The sequence below is a fragment of the Pongo abelii genome, chromosome 18, assembly GCF_028885655.2.
Source record: "Pongo abelii isolate AG06213 chromosome 18, NHGRI_mPonAbe1-v2.0_pri, whole genome shotgun sequence".
NCBI lineage: Eukaryota > Metazoa > Chordata > Mammalia > Primates > Hominidae > Pongo > Pongo abelii.
This window is the reverse complement of record NC_072003.2, coordinates 27351793-27372131: the sequence shown is the minus strand read 5'-3', so window position 1 is coordinate 27372131 and position 20339 is coordinate 27351793. Positions and strand designations below refer to the sequence as shown.

The following is a 20339-nucleotide window of genomic DNA, read 5'->3' as shown; positions in this document are numbered from 1 at the left end:
CTGAGTTACGCAGGTCTTCTAAATTTGGCACATTTCATTACATAGTATAAAAACAACTCACATTGGCTCACAGGGATACCAGTTTTCCAAAATCATAATTATCACTTGAAACCTTGAATTTTTATCCTTGGCAACAAATACTGTCAGTTGCTTTCTTTGAAGTGACAGGCTCACTTAGCTCATTTTTGAGAAAATGTCTGCCAAATACCCAAGCCTGAATAACCATAATTTACCTGTCATTCTTTCAAGTAAATATGGTGTTTCATGGAAAAAAGCAGCTAGTTCAGCTCGCAACTCAGTCACACAAGTGCCTTTGCTTGAGACCACTAGCATACTCTGGCTGAGGTACTCAATGCATAGTTCTCATTTGGTTACACAGACTGTATAAATCTAGCACTCAAGGTTTGAGATTTAATAAAATTGATGCCTCTTTATGGCTTCATCAGGGACATTTTTAAGTGAGGCTAGCATTTTCTTCCCCTGTGAGTGAGTGGTGATGAATACAATGAGTACTGAGCCACAGCCTTCCTTTGTGGTCAGGCTCCAACAGTTTTACCTACCATTGTTTTTGCCTCATAAGTGCAAATTTCAACACATTGAAAAAAGCAAATCATATCTTTTTTTTTTTTTTTGAGATGGAGTCTTGCTGTATTGCCCAGGCTGGTCTCAAACTCCTGGGCTCAAGCAATCCTCTCACTTCAGCTTCCTGAGTAGCTGGGATTACAGATGTGCACCACGATGCCCAGCCATGTCTTATTATAATTCTGAAATAGTTTCGACCTTGCCAATCCCTTAAAAGGATCTTAGGAAGTCCCCCTCTTATCCTAGGAATTAATAGACCACCCTTTGAGGATGTTGAGCTATAACATCGGGATTGAGGACAGCGGTTTTCCGATTTAAAATACCTAAGTTTGAATTCTACCTCTACCACTTACTGTCTCGAGAATTTGGAACAATTACTTCTCTGAGTTCCATTTACTCATTGACAAAATGAGTTTAACATCCCACAAGGCTCTTGGGAGGACAAAGTGAGATGATGTATGTGAGCACTCAGTAGGCGCTTGCTGTTGTTAACTTAAGTGCTAATGGCTCCCCAGTGTGGCTCATCTTGGGGATATTCTAGAACATCTATTCCTTAAGGTTTTGACTACCTTCTTCAACGAGTATGAAGTCAGACCCAAGATTTGTCAACAAAGGCCACAAATCTTGTTCCATGGTAGAGACTCCATCAACTGCATCACTGGCTTTGCCTCAGTCTTCCCTAAGGCTCCTAAAGATTCTGGGGGACTAACAGAGCAGTGGTAACCATGACCTGAGTGATTCCCTGCTGTTGGTGGAGCAATGCAGATGAGTAGATTCTGTCCAATCTATTTATCCCAGGAAAATGGTAATAACCAACACCAAATTAGTACTTACATGTGCCAGGCACTCTTCTAAGTGTTGAACAAATATTAATTACCCATAACAACCCTGTGAGTAGGTATAATGACAATCCCCCCATTTTATAGGTGAGGAAACAGACACAGAGAGGTTAAGTAATGTGTCAGAGTTGCACAGTCATATGTGGCTGATCTGAGATTTGAGCCCAAGCAATCTGGTGGTAGAGGTTGAGTTGTTTTTTTTTTTTTTTTTTGAGATGGAGTCCCACTCTGTCGCCCAGGCTGGAGTTCAATGGTGTGATCTCAGCTCACTGCAACCTCTGCCTCCGGGGTTCAAGTGATTCTCTTGCCTCAGGCTTCAGAGTAGCTGGGACTACAGGCATGCACTACTAAGTCTGGCTAATTTTTGTATTTTTAGTACAGAAGAGGTTGTACCATATTGGCCAAGCTGGTGAGGTTGAGTTCTTAACTGCTATACCCTACTGAGGAGGCAGGAAAAAAGGGAGAGGAGTTATTTTTCCAGAAAAGTGTTTCCTCCTGTATAGGGCTTGTGTTTAAAAAAGCCTAATTTTGCTCTTAAACGACCTGTTAAAAAACTCCTTGAGTCCATCAGAAATGCCAGGAAAAATGAAAACTGTACCAGAAAGCCCAAGTGTGATGCAAATAAATATATGGCGTGATTTTGATGGACTGGTTAAGTATTAGGCAACTCCATTTGGACATTTTTCTTGGAGTGACTCAGAGATTGTGACACTGAAACCACAAAGAGAAAAATGTAATCTCAGAAAATGACTCAGCTTCACATTGAACATTATCTACATAATCAGAATAAGGTTCACTGGTTTTCAAACTTCAGAATCGATCCGTAGCCCAAGCATGGAAGACGTTGGTCTAGTTACAGAATAGGATGCAATCAGAGTGAATCTTGATGATGAAAAAGTAAAAATACAGCTACAGACATGGGTAGGTGGAAGTGAGGAATGTGAACTTTCTCATTCTATAAAATGGGAAGCTAAGACAGTTTACGCAAGGTGAATGAAAAAAGAAATGAAGATGTACGTTATTTTAAAAAATTAGAAAGCTAACCAATACAGAGGGAGGAGTAAGTTAGCTAAATTCTCACCTATCATGGCAGGAAGTCAATAGATTATAAATCAAGAAATAGAGGGATGAACATATTATGTAGGGATAAGGATGTAACCACCAGAAGGATTGAATAAAAAATGGTTTAAAAAAGCTTGCTCTGGGCAATAGGACAACTTAGGGTGGGGAGACAACAGTATCTCTGACGTGGATGCTTCTCATGAAAAGCCCTTCCATATGATTTGATGTTTAAAATAGTGTGCATGAGGAACAGGAAACCATATACTGCATGTTGTCACTGATAAGTGGGAGCTAAATGATGAGAACACATGGACACATAGAGGGGAACAACACACACTGGGGCCTACTGGAGGGTAGAGGGTGGGGAAAGGGAGAAGATCAGGAAAAATAGCTAAAGGGTACTAGGCTTAATACCTGATGATGAAGTAATCTGTATAACACATCCCCCATGACACAAATTTACCTTTATAACAAACCTGCACAGGCACCCCTGAGCTTAAAATAAAATTTTAAAAAAGCAGTTATATAATAGAATATTTCAAAGTACTAAATAGGCACCAAAAAGAACAAAGTGGACTTCTCTACTGATGTAGAAAGATCTCCAGGATGTCTTATTAAATGAAAAATAAATGGCAAGTTGAAAAAAATCTAATAAATTCAATTTACATGACAAAAATAAAAACAAAATAATGTGCATGATTAAATGTCTTAATAAATTGTGGGATAATTGTAGGAAGATCTCTAGGACACTTTGTTAACTGAAAAATAAATGGCAAGTTGAAAAAAATTGAATAAATTCAACTTACATGACAAAAAATAAAAATAAAATAATATAAAATAATGTGCATGATTAAATGTCTGATAAATTGTTAGATAATTGTTAAAAAGTTGTGGAGTGACTTATGAAGAATTTGAACTGAAAGAAAAAATGTATGCTCCCTAATCTCTTTGATTTGGTGGAGAAAAAAAAGAGAGAGATTTATTGGCTATTTACCAAACTAGAAGTAGCTGTCATTTTGAGGAAAAGAGATGAGTTATAGCGAGGGTACAAAGGAAACCTTGTCTTGTGTACTTTGTTTTAAACATTGATATTGAGAACATGTTTTTGCATTACTTTCATATTATAAAAAGTGTTTTAATTAACAAAATACAATAGGAAAAATATACCACTCGAAAGAATATAATAACAATAAAATATCCAGGATTTCTTTCTTTTTTTTAAAGTTAAAGATAAAAAAAAGAGAGAGAGGAAATGTATAATCACTCAGTGTGTCTTCATGGATTTCTAGGGGTAGGCTATTTCCATGTTCTCTTTCCCCTCTGCTTAAGGATAAGAAACAAGTATCTCTGAGCTCATTTCTATTCCAGCCCCGAGTACTTGAAGAGGTCAGTTCTCCCCTATGTATGCTGCACAAGCCTTTTTGTGTGTTTGGCAAATGTGTTTTGAGCACCTACTGTGAACCAGGGGCACTGTGGGGACTCACAAACCCTAAGAGAACACTTCTCTGACACCCCTGTCATGACTATTCTAGGACTGATACTCTGCTACAGGAGCCCCAGGCCCTGCTCACCTGGGTGCACTCTATCAGCATCTTTCCTGCACAGTTGTGAGCTTACCAAAGACAGGAACCATGTCTGCCTTATTTTCTGCTAAATCCTCAGGACCCAACACAGGGTCTAGCACATAGTAGCTACTCAATAAGTACATCTGGTGCAGGGAACCCAGGCTGTAGGTCCCCCTAAATTCAAATCACTCACTTTGCATCTCTTGTTGGATCTCCAGGCTGAGAAGGGGAAGCTGCACAGGAGGAAACACCAGCCTGAGCCAGTGAAAGGTGACAATCTGTGAGTTGGGAAGGGGCTGCCCAGCAGGAATGATGATTCTAGGAGCTTTGCAAGATTTGGTAAGGACTAGAAACTTCTACATCAACGTCATTTAAAAAAACCTATTTTTCCACAGTGAGATATGAAATACTGAAAAATAATAAGGGACCACAGACTTGTCTTCAGTGAAAGAAGGAAGACAGTGCTGATGAGGTGCTACTTCACTGTACCCAGTCACAGAGAAGAGCGAGGCAAAAGTGTTAAAAGTCTAGAGCTAAAGTACTTGCTTGAGAGAAGCAAGGGAGGTCAAGGGACAAAGCACTCTTCCTGTCAAGCAGCAAATAGTGCAGTTGAGAAGAAGACTCAGACATGATGAACTCAAGAGCCATTCTTGGGCTCAAAAGCCTTCAGAGGCTTCCAGTTTATTAAGAGTCAAAGTCCTTACAATTCCCTTCAGGGTTCTACATGACCTGGCCTGCACTATCCTAAACTGATCTGCTTCTCTCCTCCTCACTCTCCCATTTCAGCCACACTGGCTTTCTTGAACACTCCAGGCACATTCCTCCCTTCAAGCCTTTGTGCTTGCTGATCCATCTGCCTGGAATGCCCATCCCCCAGTGAGCCACTTGGCTTTGCCTCTCACCTCCTTCATATTTTGAGTTAAATGTCACCTTCTCAGGGAAGCCTACCTTGACCACACTGTTTACAATTTCATCCCCACCCACACCAACACACCTTCTCTGCTTTACAGTAATTTGGAAGAAGTCCATTGTGCTATGCTAAGATTATCTCTTTCTTAAGCCAATGAGCTGTCACTGCAGCTGAGCCCCAGGGACTCTAACTGGAAAATCATCCTGGGGTGGTCCAGACCTGATTTCCTTGGTCCAGACCTTATTATTTCTTGAAACTCAACCCCTGCCATCTCCCAACTGCTCAGGAGCTAAGCCATCACTCACCAAAGAGTGAAAAAGCAGAAAAGAGCAATTATTATGCTACGCAGCAGACCTTTGGCTCGGATTAACATCATTGCCTCTTGATTTGATCTTTCTATTTTTCTCCAAACACCCAGAGCATTTTGATTGCCTGCCAGATTCATCTTTGGTGAAAAGTAACATTTTGAAAAATCAGGACTTACTTGGTAATACATATTTTAGGGCACGTTAAGCTAATAAACAGCTAATTGGTTCTGCTGTCCTGTAATTTGCAAAGGGTCAAAATGATTTGTAAATATACATCTATATTAACTGCTGTCTGCCAAAACCAATTTCTACAGGTGACGGTAGAATGAGGTGATGGAAGGCACCTCAACAGTTACCTCAATATGGTTTTTTGGATCAGTTTAATTTAACAGGTAAGTATTATTTTATACCAGGGCAGCTATGCATGATGTCAAACAGCATATGGTACACAATAAGAGTGGTGGAAATTCCACTTCCTAAATGTGCAGGTGACCAAATGTATATATAGACTCTTAGCCACAAGGAATAGAAACAGTGTCTGTGGGATTTGTGCACAATATGTCCATACAACATATATTTTCTTTTTTCTTTTCCTGAGTTTGCACCCAGGATATTGAGGGAATTTTAAAACGAGACTGTTAAACTACTCTGGATAATCTTCGTGGATAAAATGGAAAAAAAAAAAAACAACAAATGAACAAATAACATTGAGATTTTCTCTTTTCTTTCTTTCTTTCTTTCTTTCTTTCTTTCTTTCTTTCTTTCTTTCTTTCTTCTTTCTTTTTTCTTTCTTTGAGATGGAGTCTCTCTGTTGCCCAGGCTGGAGTGCAATGGTGCTATCTCAGCTCCCTGAAACCTCCGCCTCCCAGGTTTAAGCTATTCTCCCACCTCAGCCTCCCGAGTAGCCGGGATTACAGGCACCCACCACCACACTGGGCTAATTTTTGTATTTTTAGTAGAGACAGGGTTTCACCATGTTGGCCAGGCTGGTCTCAAACTCCTGAAGTGACCCACCCACCTTGACCTCCCAAACTGCTGGGATCACAGGTGTGAGCCATTGCACTCGGCTGAGATTTTCAAGACTGGAGAGCTAGACTCTCAAACTACAGGCTGCTGAATTGTAAACAACTGTGGCTGGAATTATAGGAGATATTATTAATAGGGTAATTTGTAAGCACCTAAGAGTAAAACAGTAATTGTTAGGGATTAGTATAGGTTCACTAGGAGAAGCTTAAGGTAATTGAATTATCTTTCTTCTGGAAAAAAATTCAAGGTGTATTTATTGAAGATCTACTATACACCAGGCTGTGGTTCTAGGCTGGTGGTTCAGGGAATTGTGGCGGATAGTTTTTTGGGTGGCAATAAGATATTTGATAACATTTCCTACAACCTGCAGGCTAAAAGGTGGATAGATGATGTTGGGTCTTGCCTGCCCAAATCACAGCCCAGCTGCCCATTCCTGACCCATTCAAGCCCAAGGCCAGTAAGAACCAGGCCTGGTGGTACATTTGTCTATTGCAAGTCTGGTGCCTTTCAAAGACGTTTTTGGCTGTCTGAGTGCTGCATGAGAACCTGGCTGCAGATTCTCATCGTTTATGTTACAGAGTCATCCAAGCCCAAAACCTGGAGGTGAGGGTGAGGGTAGGGTTGACTCGTGCCTGACACAGAGTTTAAAGCCCAAAGAAGTCAAATAAATAATATGCTCAAGTTTACGCCTCAGGAAGTGGAACAGCCATGGACCTGATGCCATCCCCACATTGGCGAACACCCCAACTCCAGCATAGAAGATATGAGAACCTCAAATTGTTTGCTCACCTGCATCCCATCAGACTCCCTGTTCTTCTCACTTCCAAATCATTAGTGTTACCTTTTTAAAGAAAAATTTACATTTGATCTCCAGAGGTGGTATTTCTTTACAGCCTAGTGCTACGATGTCTCAATTTTATTGGCTTTACCATTTATTTTCCTTGACCTTGCTTTCTGGATTTGGTATCAGAATTGGCAGACATTGGGTGAATTATTTTTCACAATATCTCCAGTGGTTGAATGGTTCAGAGCCTCTGGCTGATGCTGAGCTCTCCTTGACACAGGATTGAGCAGGTTGGAGGAGACCCAACCCACCAGACCGGGTCCTTAAATTAAGGCAGTGTGGTGTGATGATTAGGGTGAGACTGTGGTTTATATCCCAGCCCTGTCACCACCTAGCAGAGTGATCTTGTGCAAGCTACTTTACCTCTCTGAGCCTCTGTCTCCTTGCTGGTAGAACAGACAACTAGTAGTAGAAAGGGCTATGATGAGGCTCAATTTAGCCTGTTTATGCTAAGGTTTTATCCAAGGGCCCAGAATACAGTTAATGAGAAACAGATGAAGGTACAGTTTAAATCCCAGCCCAGCATTTACTAACTATGTGCATTTTATAAAATGGAGGTAATAGTAGTATCTATCTCTCAAATAAATCAGGACGGTTAAATAGTAATTGTAAAGTGCATTCTTAGAACAGTGACTGGCATCTAGCATGTGTCTGTTAAATAAATGAATAAATGCTCAGGGGCTGGCCCAGATAAGAGGCCAGGCATGGTGACTCACGCCTGTAATCCCAGCACTCTGGGAGGCCAAGGTGGGCAGATTACTTGAGGCCAGGAGTTTGAGACCAGCCTGGTCAACATGGAGAAACCCTGTGTCTACTAAAAATACAAAAAATTAGCTTGATATGGTGGCGCACGTCTGTAGTCCCAGCTACTTGGGTGGCTGAGGCAGGAGAATCACTTGATCTAGGGAGACAGAGGTTGCAGTGAGCCAAGATCACATCATTGCACTCCAGCCTGGGCAACAGAGAGAGACTCTGCCTCAAAAACAAACAAACAAACAAATGAATGCACAATCTACCACAATGATCATTGCTAGGCACATAGAAGGTGTTTGTTAAGTATTAGCTATTAATTATTTTTTTCTAGGCGGGGCACGGTGGTTCAAACCTGTAATCACAGAACTTTGGGAGGCCACGGTGGGAGAATTGCTTGAGCCCATGAGTTGAAGACCATCCTGGCCTGCATAGCAAGACCCCATCTCTACAAAAAATTTTAAAAATAGCCGGGCATGATGGCATGTGCCTGTAGTCCCAGCTACTCATGGGACTGTGGTGGGAGGATCCCTTGAGCCCAGGAGGTCGAGGCTGCAGTGAGCTCTGATTGCCCCACTGAACTTCAGCCTGGGCAATAGAGCAAGACCCTGTCTCAAAACAATTTTAGAAAGTAAAAATTGAGAAATTAAAAATAGGCCTGGTGCGCTGGCTCAAGCCTGTAATCCTAGCACTTTGGGAGGCCGAGGCAGGTGGATCACAAGATCAGGAGATCGAGACCATCCTGGCTAACACGGTGAAACCCTGTCTTTACTAAAAATATAAAAAATTAGCCGGGTGTGGTGGCGGGCGCCTGTAGTCCCAGCTACTCGGGAGGCTGAGGCAGGAGAATGGCGTGAACGCAGGAGGCAGAGGTTGCATTGAGCCAAGATCGTGCCACCGCACTCCAGCCTGGACGACAGAGCAAGACTCCATCTCAAAAAAATAAATAAATAAAATAAATTAAAAATAATTATTTCCCTAGTTACTTGGCGCCTGTTTTTGGGGTTCTCATGGTCCATCCTCTCTCTCTCCAGCTTCCTTGGAAACAGCTCCCAGGATCCATAACACAATTTCACCTGCTGACTGATCCCAGGAAGAAGGGCGGACTTGCCCTGGAAGTGAGCTGCCTCATGCAAATCCAGGAGGCAGGCCAGAGGTGGGGTTCCTGCCTTGTAGAGCGCTCTCTTAGGCTGGAGGGCTTCTAGTAGTAGACATTGTCATTCGTCTGCACCATTTTGGAAAAAGCTTCAGCAGACCCACAAAACGCTAGTCAAATCCTGAATTCTCCTTCTCCTCCTTTATCTCTGTTTTCCCAGAGTCTCACTGGCTCCTCTGTTCTTTGTCCATAAATGTTAGTGCTACTTAGGGTATCATTTTCCCTCTTTTTCTTCCTTGTGTTTTTCTGGCATTTCTTGTGTACAGTCATACCTTTGATTACCATCTATGTTTGGATGACCCTAGGTGTCACCCTCAGTTTCACTTCTGTTCTAAGATCTCTCTTTGTGATTTGTAACATTTTGGAGTATGAGACTCTTTCATAGAAGTGCCCATTCATGTATCTTTCATGAAGTTTCATGAGCATACTGAACCTCATCCATGGAGCTAAATGACACAGTATTCGTACCTAGACTCCCAACACCAGCTGCCTGTTGTGGGTCACCCACCGAGTAACCGTGTCTTACAGAGTCTACTGCCAAACTTATATAGTGTTCCTTTCTTTTTATTGTCAGTAGAAACACTGGTTCCCAAGGCTTTCTTCTTTCGTCAGCCCTAGCAGATACTGTTCCCTGTGTACCTGGACAAGGGCTACATTTTCCTGGACACCATGAGAGAAGGGAAAATCAGACCTATGCAAGAATTCTCTGGGAAAGAAAGAATATCTGATTACATGAGGGGTCTGTGATAAAGGCAGATGGTGCAAGAAAAAAGAAAAGCAATTCAAAACTCTTGGGAAAACAAATAATCCTTCTAGAAATAGAGTGTTATTATAGATTCCTACATGTCTCTGCAGTGAGATATAGCAGGGTTTGGCAAACTTTACTTTTTCTGGAAAAGGCAAGATAGTAAATATTTCAGGCTTTGCAGGCCAAGCAGCAAAATTGAGGATATTATATAGAAATATAAATGACAAGAAAGAAAACAAGTTTCTATAAATTTTTTGTTGACAACATTTAGGATTATGGATCCTGGAATTTGAATTTTATATCTTTTTTATTTGTCATGAAATATTATTGGATATTACTTAATTTTTCAACCATTTAAAAATGTACAAAATATTTTTAGCTATGGGCTGTCCAGAAGCAGGCAATGGGCTGAATTTGGCCTAGTTGTGGTTTTCCAAACCCTGAGATATAGCTACACATCATAATATATATACACCACTGAGTGAGCTAGCTTGCTTTCTTTTTTCTTTCTTTCTTTTCTTTCTTTTTCTTTCTCTCTCTCTCCTTCCTTCCTTCCTTCTTTCTTCTTTCTTTCTTTTCTTTCTTTCTTCCTTTTCTTTCTTTCTTTCCTTCTTTCTTTCTTTCTTTCCTTTTTCTCTCTTTCCTTCTTTCTTTTCCTTCCTTCCTTCCTTTCTTCCTTCCCTTTTTCCTTCCTTCCTTCCTCCCTCCCTCCCTTCCTTCCTTCTTTCTCTTCTTTTCTTTTTCTTTCTTTCTTTCACAGAGTCTCACTCTGTCACCCAGGCTGGAGTGTAGTGGCATGATCTCAACTCATTGCGACTACAATCTCCTGGGCTCTAGTCATCCTCCCACTTCAGCCTCCTGAGTATCTGGAGCTATAAGAGCATGCCAGCACACCTGGCTAATTTTTTTGTATTTTTTGTAGAGATGGAGGTCTCACTATGTTGCCCATGCTGGTCTCAAACTTTGGGGCTCAGTTGATCCACCCTCCTTGGCCTCTCAAAGTGCTGGGATTACAGATGTGATCCACCATGACCTGCAGAGTTTTCAACTGTTAAAATTTCTGAGACAAAGCATGATGACATTATTTATGTTTATTGATGTGTCTCAATTTAGTGGAATATAAACATGCACCAGTTTTAGTTTGGCTTTCAACTGTGTTATATCAAATCCTTCATTTTCTTAATGACAATTTAGGCAAATTTCATAACTTCCCAGTCACTTTTGGTTGTTAAAACTTCCAGTTTTGTCTAACATTTCAAATTGCATGTTGAATTCAAATCACTATCCCTGCTCCTTCCTCCTTTAGATTCTAGCACCTTCTGTATATATGTTCCTACAGGGAGCAGGAAGAAAGAAAAGGCCAACATGCCACTTCACTTAGCTGGGCGAGGCTGTAAACCTTTCTTGTTTGCTGTCACTGCTTCTCTGGCTAACATCAATGGCCAGGCACTCTGTGTAGCAGGGATCTGCATGCTGACTGTCTTGTGAAGTTACATGCATTGGTTATTGGAGGGTCCTATGGTACCTGCCCACTGCAACTTCCTTTCCTGGTATGGAATCTCTGACTCTGGTCTAGTCTTTTCCATCCTGCCTGGCTCCTTCCACTGAAAACGTACAGCCCATGTTGCTGAGACTGTAGTTGACCCATACAGTACCCTGCAAACATTTATTATAGACCCTCCTCCCTTTGGATAGACTCAGTTCTGAACCAAGATGCATGGTTTGGTGAGTGGAGCGTGGGCTAACTCTCAGCCCCTACTCAACCCCTCGGCCAGGCAGCCTCATATAGGGCAACATCTTCACAAACATTGTGCAGCCGGGTTAGAGTTTTCTTGGTTAAGGGGCTGCTCTCTCAGGTGAGATATGAACACAATGGTGGCAGCTCAGCTGCCCACTCCCAGATCCAGACCACACACAGAACTTCACCATTCCAAACAGGCTACTCCACTCCCATGCCTCCTCTTAGCTCTGTTGTTCCCTCCAAGTCCCTTGCTGAAGTGGGCACATGAGCAGCCATGCTGCTTAAGCAAGTGTCCAATCCAGCACTCAATCATTATGAGTGATTCTTCTTGGAGCCACAGGTACCTCGCTGAGGAACTAAAAGTATTGGGAGGAAGGAGAGAACTTGTATAAGAAAGCTAACTTATTGTTTGTTTTAGCAAATGGATCTTGTGTAGAAATGCATAAATCAAGAACTAGTGGTCAACATGTTATTTAGAGGTAAGAAGAAATGAAGGAAACACAAGAATTAAAACAGAAACAGTTGATGGCACTTGCTACTTTTATTTCCCCATTTCCCAGGTAAGTAAATTAACGCTCAGAGGGTAGGCAACTTTCAGTGTCTCACAGTCAGTAAATAACAGGATCCACATAAGCCCCCAGGTCCACCTGCTCCCAAAGCCCCTGCTATATCCCATATTCTCTGTGGTCTTTCATTAACTTATTAAAGGCCTATTTGTTCCTACATTGAAAAAGTGTGCTGTGGCAGGGTTATGAGATGGGAGAAAATTAAAACAACCTTGGGGTTTTCTACACTTCTGTTTAACCTCAGAAACATTGTTTTCATCGGGTGATGCTTCCATATGTCAAAGAAATTTTAAATTATTAAAAACATAATTCTCCTAAAATACATAGCTCATGTCAAGTTTTGTTCAATTCAGCAATGAGGAAACCAGCAGAATGACAAAACTAGTTCAAAGGAGGATGTTCTATTTTTTTTCAGTGAAAAAAATTTTGAAATAAGATTACTAAATTAATATAAAACTGAATAATATTCAGGAAAGGAGAGAATAAATCCACAACATTTGGGGTTATCTCCTCTAATGAATGAAAATCACATGCACATCTACTGAACAAAAAAATTATGTGCATTTTCTCAGTTTTCTACAAGTAAATATCTAACTTTGTAGCAACCAGGCCTGAATCTGTACTAAAAGCTGAGTCAATCAAAGTTACATTTCCCCCAAGGGTCAGATGACCCCTTGGGTAAGCTTGTTTCACTGTGCTCTATGTAAACATTAAAAGAACACAGTCATCTTTTTGCCTAATTTCTCGTTTTGCTTTTTCTTGACACACACTAGTTATCCATATAAATAACCCACACTGGTCACCCAACCTTGGAATGAAGGTCACTTGCCTTTATTCTAATCCAGAAGATAAAATTTCAGAGATTGAAACAACTGAAAGTATTTTCAAGGCATCCACTTCCTAAGGTAGGTGGAATCCCACAGTCAGGTAGAAGATCGAGTTTGAGGAAGAAAGAAGAGGAGTAAGTTTCTTTCCACCGATGATGATATGACTGGGAATGAGATTTAAAATATGTAACAACCAATGGGACACAAGACCAGACAATCAGAATGAATGGTTTTGTAGGGCCAGAGCAAGGTCACAATGACATCTGTGGGGCCAGGTCTTCACCCTTTACCTAATGGATCTGAGCAGCCCCAGTAAGGGCTAGGGTGGGTGCAGTGGTGGTGGGGAGTTGGTGAATGACTTGGGCCAGTTGTTGTTTATCAAGACATAGGAAAGTATTTTAACATTTTAACAACCAGTATGGCACTATGGACACATTTTGTCTGACTATTAGTCATGTTCATACTCCGATCTCTACCACCTGCCCAATCCTGACTCAACCCTCAAACACAGTCAGGGTCACTCACTCCCATCCTGCCTTAAGACTCCAGCCCATTTTGCTCTTCCATCTGCCTCTCAGGCTTTAGTGGCAAGGAGGAAGGATACAGAAAAAGGAACTGGGAGAAGGTCAGGAGTAGGGAAGAGAGTAAGAGAACTCCAGCACATTCTGAACCCATGTCTAAGGGAGGGTGCAGCATTAAATCTAGGACTGCAGGTGCAGAAGTGATGACTGGGTACTGTTTCTAAGTTTTAGGGGTAGAGCAGTGCCCCAAAGACAATAATCCCTGTCCTTACAGATTCTACATTCTACTTGGGGGGAGACAGGAGATATGAAAAGTATGAGTTAACACATACAAAAGCACCTAGCACAGAGCTTGGCACATACAGAATAGTTAATAAATGTTATGTCTTTTCCTCACCTCCTTCCTCAACCACATCTTTGCAGCTTCCCTGAAGGTTTCCAGACACATAAATAAAGCTGAAACCCCATCTGGCTGAAAAAGTCAACCATCTGGAGTTTTGGAAATATGGGAGAACTTCTAATGACTGGCTAATTTTTTTCTCCAGTTTTTCAGCCAGATGTTTGATGTCATCCTGGCCCATCTGTAGCAGAAATATCAGTTATTGAACCTCTTCTCTATAACTTTAAGTTCCTTGTTTTAAAATCCTAAATAAGTGGGCTTTCTTTTCTTAGTAAGTATTTTTTAATGAATTGAAAAAGTGATTATTGATTAATAAAGAGTAATTCAGGAATCAAATATAAAAACATCAGAAATTTATATTAAAAGTGCCATTTAGGTAATTTACAAGGCTGAAAACTGGCAGCCCATGTGCCAAATTCAGCTACAAGATAAATTTGGTTTGGCTAATATCATATTCTTAAAAAGTTGAAAGAGTTGCCTGCATTTTAAAAATCAAGATATTTTACATCTGGCTTTTCTTTACTTGGAATATTGGGCCACACTTGGTGTCTATTTCTCCGAGGTAAAAATCAACTCAAGCCAAGTAGCAGTCATCCTTCAGATGAGGCTTGTGTTTTCCAGTTTGCCACAGTCCTCACCACTCCCTATTGCCCCACACTGAGACCAAGTTTCAGTTACCATACATCTTCTCAAATCTACTGTTACCCACCTCCGAACCTGCTGAGAATTGAGCTAAGAGGATTGGGAAATGCTTGTTTCATACTTTACATTAGCTGCCTCATCTACACAAACATTTGGATTTGTTACTCTCTAATCTTATCTAAATTTCTCATTTTAGAATTGGATAAACTAAGGTCCAAAGAGGGAAAATAACATTCACAATTCACATAACTGTTAGTGATGGAAATGGGATGAACACTTAGGGTTCCTCACTACTAGCCTGGTGGTCTTTCTGCTATCTAAATACATCGCTTTGATTGTCTCCAGGACTTCACAAGGTTTTCTTAATGAGATAGTCACATATTGAACATGTTCTCATTCAAATTCACAGGCCACTATTGAAAACATGCAGCAGGTTAGGGCTCTACTTTGTGAATGCCTCCCGTGCTTTCCAGATAATGAGTCGGGTGTTCGTGTTGGTTTCCCAGTGTGGGTGTCTCTACACAGGTCAATTGTCTCTCCATGCAAACGTGTCCTTTGCTGCCTCTGAGTTTGTGTGTGTCTGGTGGCTCCTGCATCCCTGCTGATGCTGCACAGGCACAGTGAGTGCTCTGAGATCTGAAACTTCTGAATGGAAAAACCCATGTGCCTGGGCATTTTCACAAGCTAATGTTTGTACCAGTAGCAGGCTACCCACCAAAGCATGAATTAATGTTTTCTAGCAAATACTCAGAGAGGCAGCATGACTAAGGTTAAGTATTACCTGCTGAGTTTAGGTGTGTGACCTTGGGCAAGTTATGTAAATTCCCCAGGGCTCAGTTTCCTCATCTTTAAAATGAGGGTAATAATAGTACCTACACCACAGAGCTTCTTTGAAGATGAAAGAGTTAATTTTTCAAAATTCTTAGAACAGCCTGAGCACATAGTAAGTGCTAAATGTAAGGGATATTCTGTAGGTTAGCTTATTTTTTCTTAGGTATTTTTTAAGGGTTGAAAAAATGATTATTGACTATTAAAGAGTAATTCAGGAGTCAAATATAAAAATATCAGAAATTTGGATTAAAAATGCCATTTAGGTAATTTACAAGGCTCAAAACTGGCAGCCCATGGGCCAAATTCAGCTACAAGGTAAACTTGGTTTGGCTGATCATGTCACTCAAGGAGGAGAAGAATATAACTTACCTACAGAAATGAAAACTGGAAACATCCTTCTCCTCCCTGAGTGATGTGATCATCCTTAAAACATATAGTCATCCTCAGGCCCAGTGCAAATACCAATACATGTTGGCTTTAACATCATAATTGCTTGGAGCACCTTTAGAAAACTCAGATTTTCGTGGTCTACCTCACACCTATGCAAGCAGGGAATCTAGTTGTGGAGCCCCTGATAATCTAATTTTTTTAAAGTTCCTCATGAGAATCTGATGACCAGCAAAGTTGGGAAAAAATTGATGTAGTTTGCTTATTCTTGAATATTTTTGCTGTTGGAAGACCCATAACCTCCCAAAGCTTCCCATTCCACATTGGATAGTTGTTTATATTGAGGTAAAACCTATTTTCCTCTAGCTCCTACTTCTACCTCCTTGAGGCCACACAGAACATTTCAAATCTCTCTTTCATATGACAGCCCTTCAGATATTTGCAGACAGCTGTCATGTTCTCCTTGGCATTCTCTTCTTTTGGATAAAATAATCACATTGTCTCATGGCTCTTTAAAAAAGTACAGGAGAATGAACTTTTCTAATTTGACCTCGAAGAAAATGGAGCTACAAAAACCTACCAGTTTTCATTTGACACTTAAAGGACCAGAAAATGAGGATTTTGAGGCTCAGGGGTAGGAAAGAAATACTGAATGGGAAAGGACTGTCCATCTTCGTTCTAGCAAAGGATGGAAATGCCTGGGATGGATGCTACCAACTGCATGTGACTTCCCATGCAGAAATCAGAGGCTTCTGCAAATTCCCCAAACACCTGATGTGTTTAGTACACATCTTGGCTTCAAATTTCAGCCGGGACCCACTTAGGTGTTAATTACATGGGTGCAGCCATAGCTAATATTTTATTGTGATTCATTGTGATTTGTGCATCTTACTGTATTTAATACTTCAAAAAAGTGAACAACAACAAAAAAAGCCAGGCCAAGTTGTATGGGGACTGCAACACATTTTCTCAATAGAATTCACCTGCCCAAGGATGTCTTCAATTCGTCCAATTCCTTCTTGATTCAATTTCTCACTTCTCCCACTAAGCCTACAGAATGCCTGGGTGGGGTTTCAATTCCTTGTACAAACTGTGGGTGTAGGACATGATGTTGGAAAAAAGAGAAACCATCAGCTGAGAAATTCTTAGCAAGGGTTCAGAAATTTAAGTCCTACCTCTGCTCTTATAGATATATGTATTTTTTCATAGATCGTAATTAGGGACGTCAAACTTCATTTTTAATTGTGCATTCTCAGGTTTGATTCCCACAGGCAGAAGAATTGGAAATGGCTAAAGCACTGTATACATATGTGCCATTTTTGGCTTGGAGGAACCTTAGAACTTTTATGCCATCTCTAGAACCATGTAGATATCGCAACATCCACCAAATCAGTTTTACAAAAGATAATTCAATTCCTTATGGTCAATATAAGAAAGGGAAATATGGAATTTCCCTAAGGTAAATGACTTCACCATACCCAATCACAAATGCTCACAAGTATCCAACTTTTGTCATTGTTTAGGAAATAATTATTCTAGAATTTCTGTCAGTACATTGAATACAGTATAAGCTTTAGATAGTGTTAATTCAAGACCACCTAATCCAAACGTATCATTTCCCAGATGAATAAACTGAGAGTTGGAGAGGGTAAATGTCTTAGCCAAGGTCACAGCGATACTTTGCAGCATTACCCAGGTCTTCTGACTTCACATGATCCTTGCTGCATTAAAGGTAGCCCTTTCCTACCTGGGCTTCCCACCAGTTGCAAATTTGTGTTAGAAACAGAATCAGTTGTAGTAGCGCTACGGTCAGGAGAGCAGTTGTTCAAAGTGTCAGGACATGGGAAAAAGGCCAGAGAATGATGCAATATTACACTGGCAAGTGATGGCATAGCATGATTTCCCAAGCGATTTACATAAATGCAAGTTCTCAAGAAGCCTTGACAAATGCCAGCCAGTGGAAATGCAGTGTGAAGAACCAATGGCAAGCAGGGGAGGGGACCATACAGGAAACCCACATTTCCTTGCCCACCACTGTGACAAGCTTCACAGATTTCTCGGAAGCCTAAGAAAACCCCTACTGCCCCTCTAATCCAGTGACTTCCCTCAGGCACATAGGCTCCAAAGAGCTTTGATTTTCTTCCTTATCTTTCTATTTACTCCCAGTGATATCCAAGCATTGCCTACTGGTGCTGAGAGTGCTTCTGGTGTGGCAAAGGCAAGTTTAATAGTGTGATAGGCTACAAAAGGGCTTTATATTTTTAAATTGCTCTGTCTTCTTCATTATAATTTATAACTACTCCCCTAATTTTTAGAGCTAGAAATGATGAACTGCAATTCTTGGAGAATCAGTCTTTTGTAAATGTCATGGAAATACCTTTTTGGGGGTTTGGGAATGATTTAGGAATGAAGACAGGTGGATACAAAATACCAAGACTTCAGTTTTGTTGTGATCCAAACTAATAAAACATGTATCAATTAGGATTTTTTTTTCTTAAAATGTGTGCATAGGGTGTGGGTGGGAGTAGGGGATTACATATGTTACCCTGTTACTGATTGGCAGTGGAAGTTCATGACAATATCTAGTTAGAGCAAACTCAGGAGAAACTGATAAGTCTATGTTGAGAAATAAGGAAATAGCTCAGAATGTGCCAGACCAGGTCAGGATGTCTCTCTCTCCCTCTCTCTCTCTCTCTCTCTCTGTCTCTCTCTCCCCTCACTTCCTTCCTCTTGTCCCTTCTCCTCCCTTCCCTCCCCCTCCCTTCGAAATCCAATTTAAGTAGAGTTAAAGACCCCATCTCAAGCCAGAGATCCAAGCAGTTGACAATATGCCTAGGGATTTTGAATTTGAAGACTTTTCTAAACTGTAGAAGCTGTCTAGAGTGTGACAAAATCTCATCTCATGAAGCTTATACTAAAAACAATCAACAAGACCCAACCCCTTTAACCCACATGGCGTCAGTCTTGCTGTTAACAGAGTCTGGGCACCTGCACATTCTCAGCAATAATTTGAACTACTCTTCTTTCCTTATCACCATTTCCATCTCCCCCACACACCCACCAGAATATCAGAACTGGATTTTTCAGAGCCATTGAGAGGAAATTGTAAATACCTTCTAGGCAGCAGGTCCTCCACAGCCCCGAATGGGTCATTACTTCTTCATTCTTCCTGCTGGTTTCATTATCACTTGTAGATTTAGTCCTGCACACACCTCTGGAATATAACCAGTAGTCCGTGCCCACTGCAATGGTCATTAAACTAAAAGCTGCAAAGGCTCCCACAGTGGTGATCAACATCTGGATACCTCTGTCACACATCCTCATAATTCTTCATGGTACTCTGGACGGCTGGGGGTTGGAGGGGGAGAGTCAGTGCCGGAGGGGAAAATCACTCTGCAGCCGGGTAACCTAGTACAGGCTCTTCCAAAAATTCAGGTCTCCTTTTGTCAGCATCCACAGGGACTTTGGGAAAGCTGGGATTTCCTGTCTGGAGCTCTCTCCAGTTCCCTGGGTCGCCTATGGCCCTCGGAAGGGTGCAGGCTCCGGGGGGTTGGTCCGCATCACTGCTGCCTTCTGAGGGTCCCTGGGTTCCTTTCATTCCTCAGGAGCGTGGTAAAGACGAGGGTCCGTGCAGGGCATGGCTCCGGAGCCTGGAGCTGCCAGCTCGGTTTGAGATGCGCCTGGCTTCTCACAGCCCCGGGAGATTCAAGGCAAAGAAACCCAGAGAGGTCTCTGTGTGAGTGTGTGTGTGTGTGCGTGCGTGCGTGTGTGTGCGAGCGCGTGTGCTGGGGGTGAGGGCGGATGGCAAAAAATAGCACTGCTGGGAGGCGAGCCGCTGAGAAGAGTGTTCACTGCTTCCACAGCCTCGCAGGAAAGCTCTCCGCCTGCTCCCGACACCCCCGCTCTAACTGGAGAAAAGACAGAGTCCTGGGGCGGGGGCCGGCTGGTTTCCCTGGGGGCGCCAAGGTCCGTGGTGCTGAAGGGACAGCTCCCCGCCTGTTGTCCCGCCTCCGCCGTCCTAACGCCTAGGCTTTAAGGTCCGTGGTGCTGAAGGGACAGCTCCCTCATGCAGCTGCACACCTCCGCCCGGGCTAGAAACCCGGGGTGCTAAAGGGTCTTTCTTCCCTCACCCCGCCCTTCCCCCGTTCCTTCCCGGGTCAGCCAGCCGGCTCGGCTCTGCTCAGTCAAGCCCACTCTCCGCGCAAAGTTTCAGGAGCCGAGGACAGTCAGCGCCCCGGCTCCTGGGCGCTGCAGCACGACCCAGTTCCTCCGCTCTGGGAAGGGTTAAGGAAAGGGGAAGGGGAGCGAAGCCCGTAGCGCACTCTGGCGCTCCCCTAGCACCCACCCAGCGCGGCATTCTTCAATCCTCCCTTTCACCCCATGAGCCACGCAAGTTTGCCTTTTGCTGCGGGCACCACTGGAGCCCACTGGGGAAAAAGAAGACCCGAAAGACCGAGTCTTCTTAAAGGCACCGGCAGCTCTGGAGACGGCTGTATGGCTCGCTTAGGCGGGCAAAAAGTGTTGTCACAATCACATCTGTGTAGAGTCTGTCTCAATTTGGTTCCCCAGCAAACAAACCAATATGTCTACCCTCCTTTCTCTGGAGCTCTGGTTTACACCGGAGACAACCTGCT

General features: G+C 42.2%; 1 protein-coding gene across 2 annotated transcripts in view; it reads right to left on the bottom strand.

Moving 5' to 3' along the window:
• CACNG3 (calcium voltage-gated channel auxiliary subunit gamma 3) overlaps positions 1-19625 on the bottom strand; it is a 106555-nt gene extending 86930 nt beyond the window's left edge. Inside the window, 1 exon segment of one of the 2 annotated variants that reach the window (NM_001135419.1) lies at positions 18819-19625. In NM_001135419.1, coding sequence (NP_001128891.1) covers positions 18819-19029 — 211 coding nt within the window. In that variant the 5' untranslated portion in view covers positions 19030-19625. 2 annotated transcript variants of the gene reach the window in all.
• Between the last annotated feature and the right edge of the window lie 714 nt (positions 19626-20339).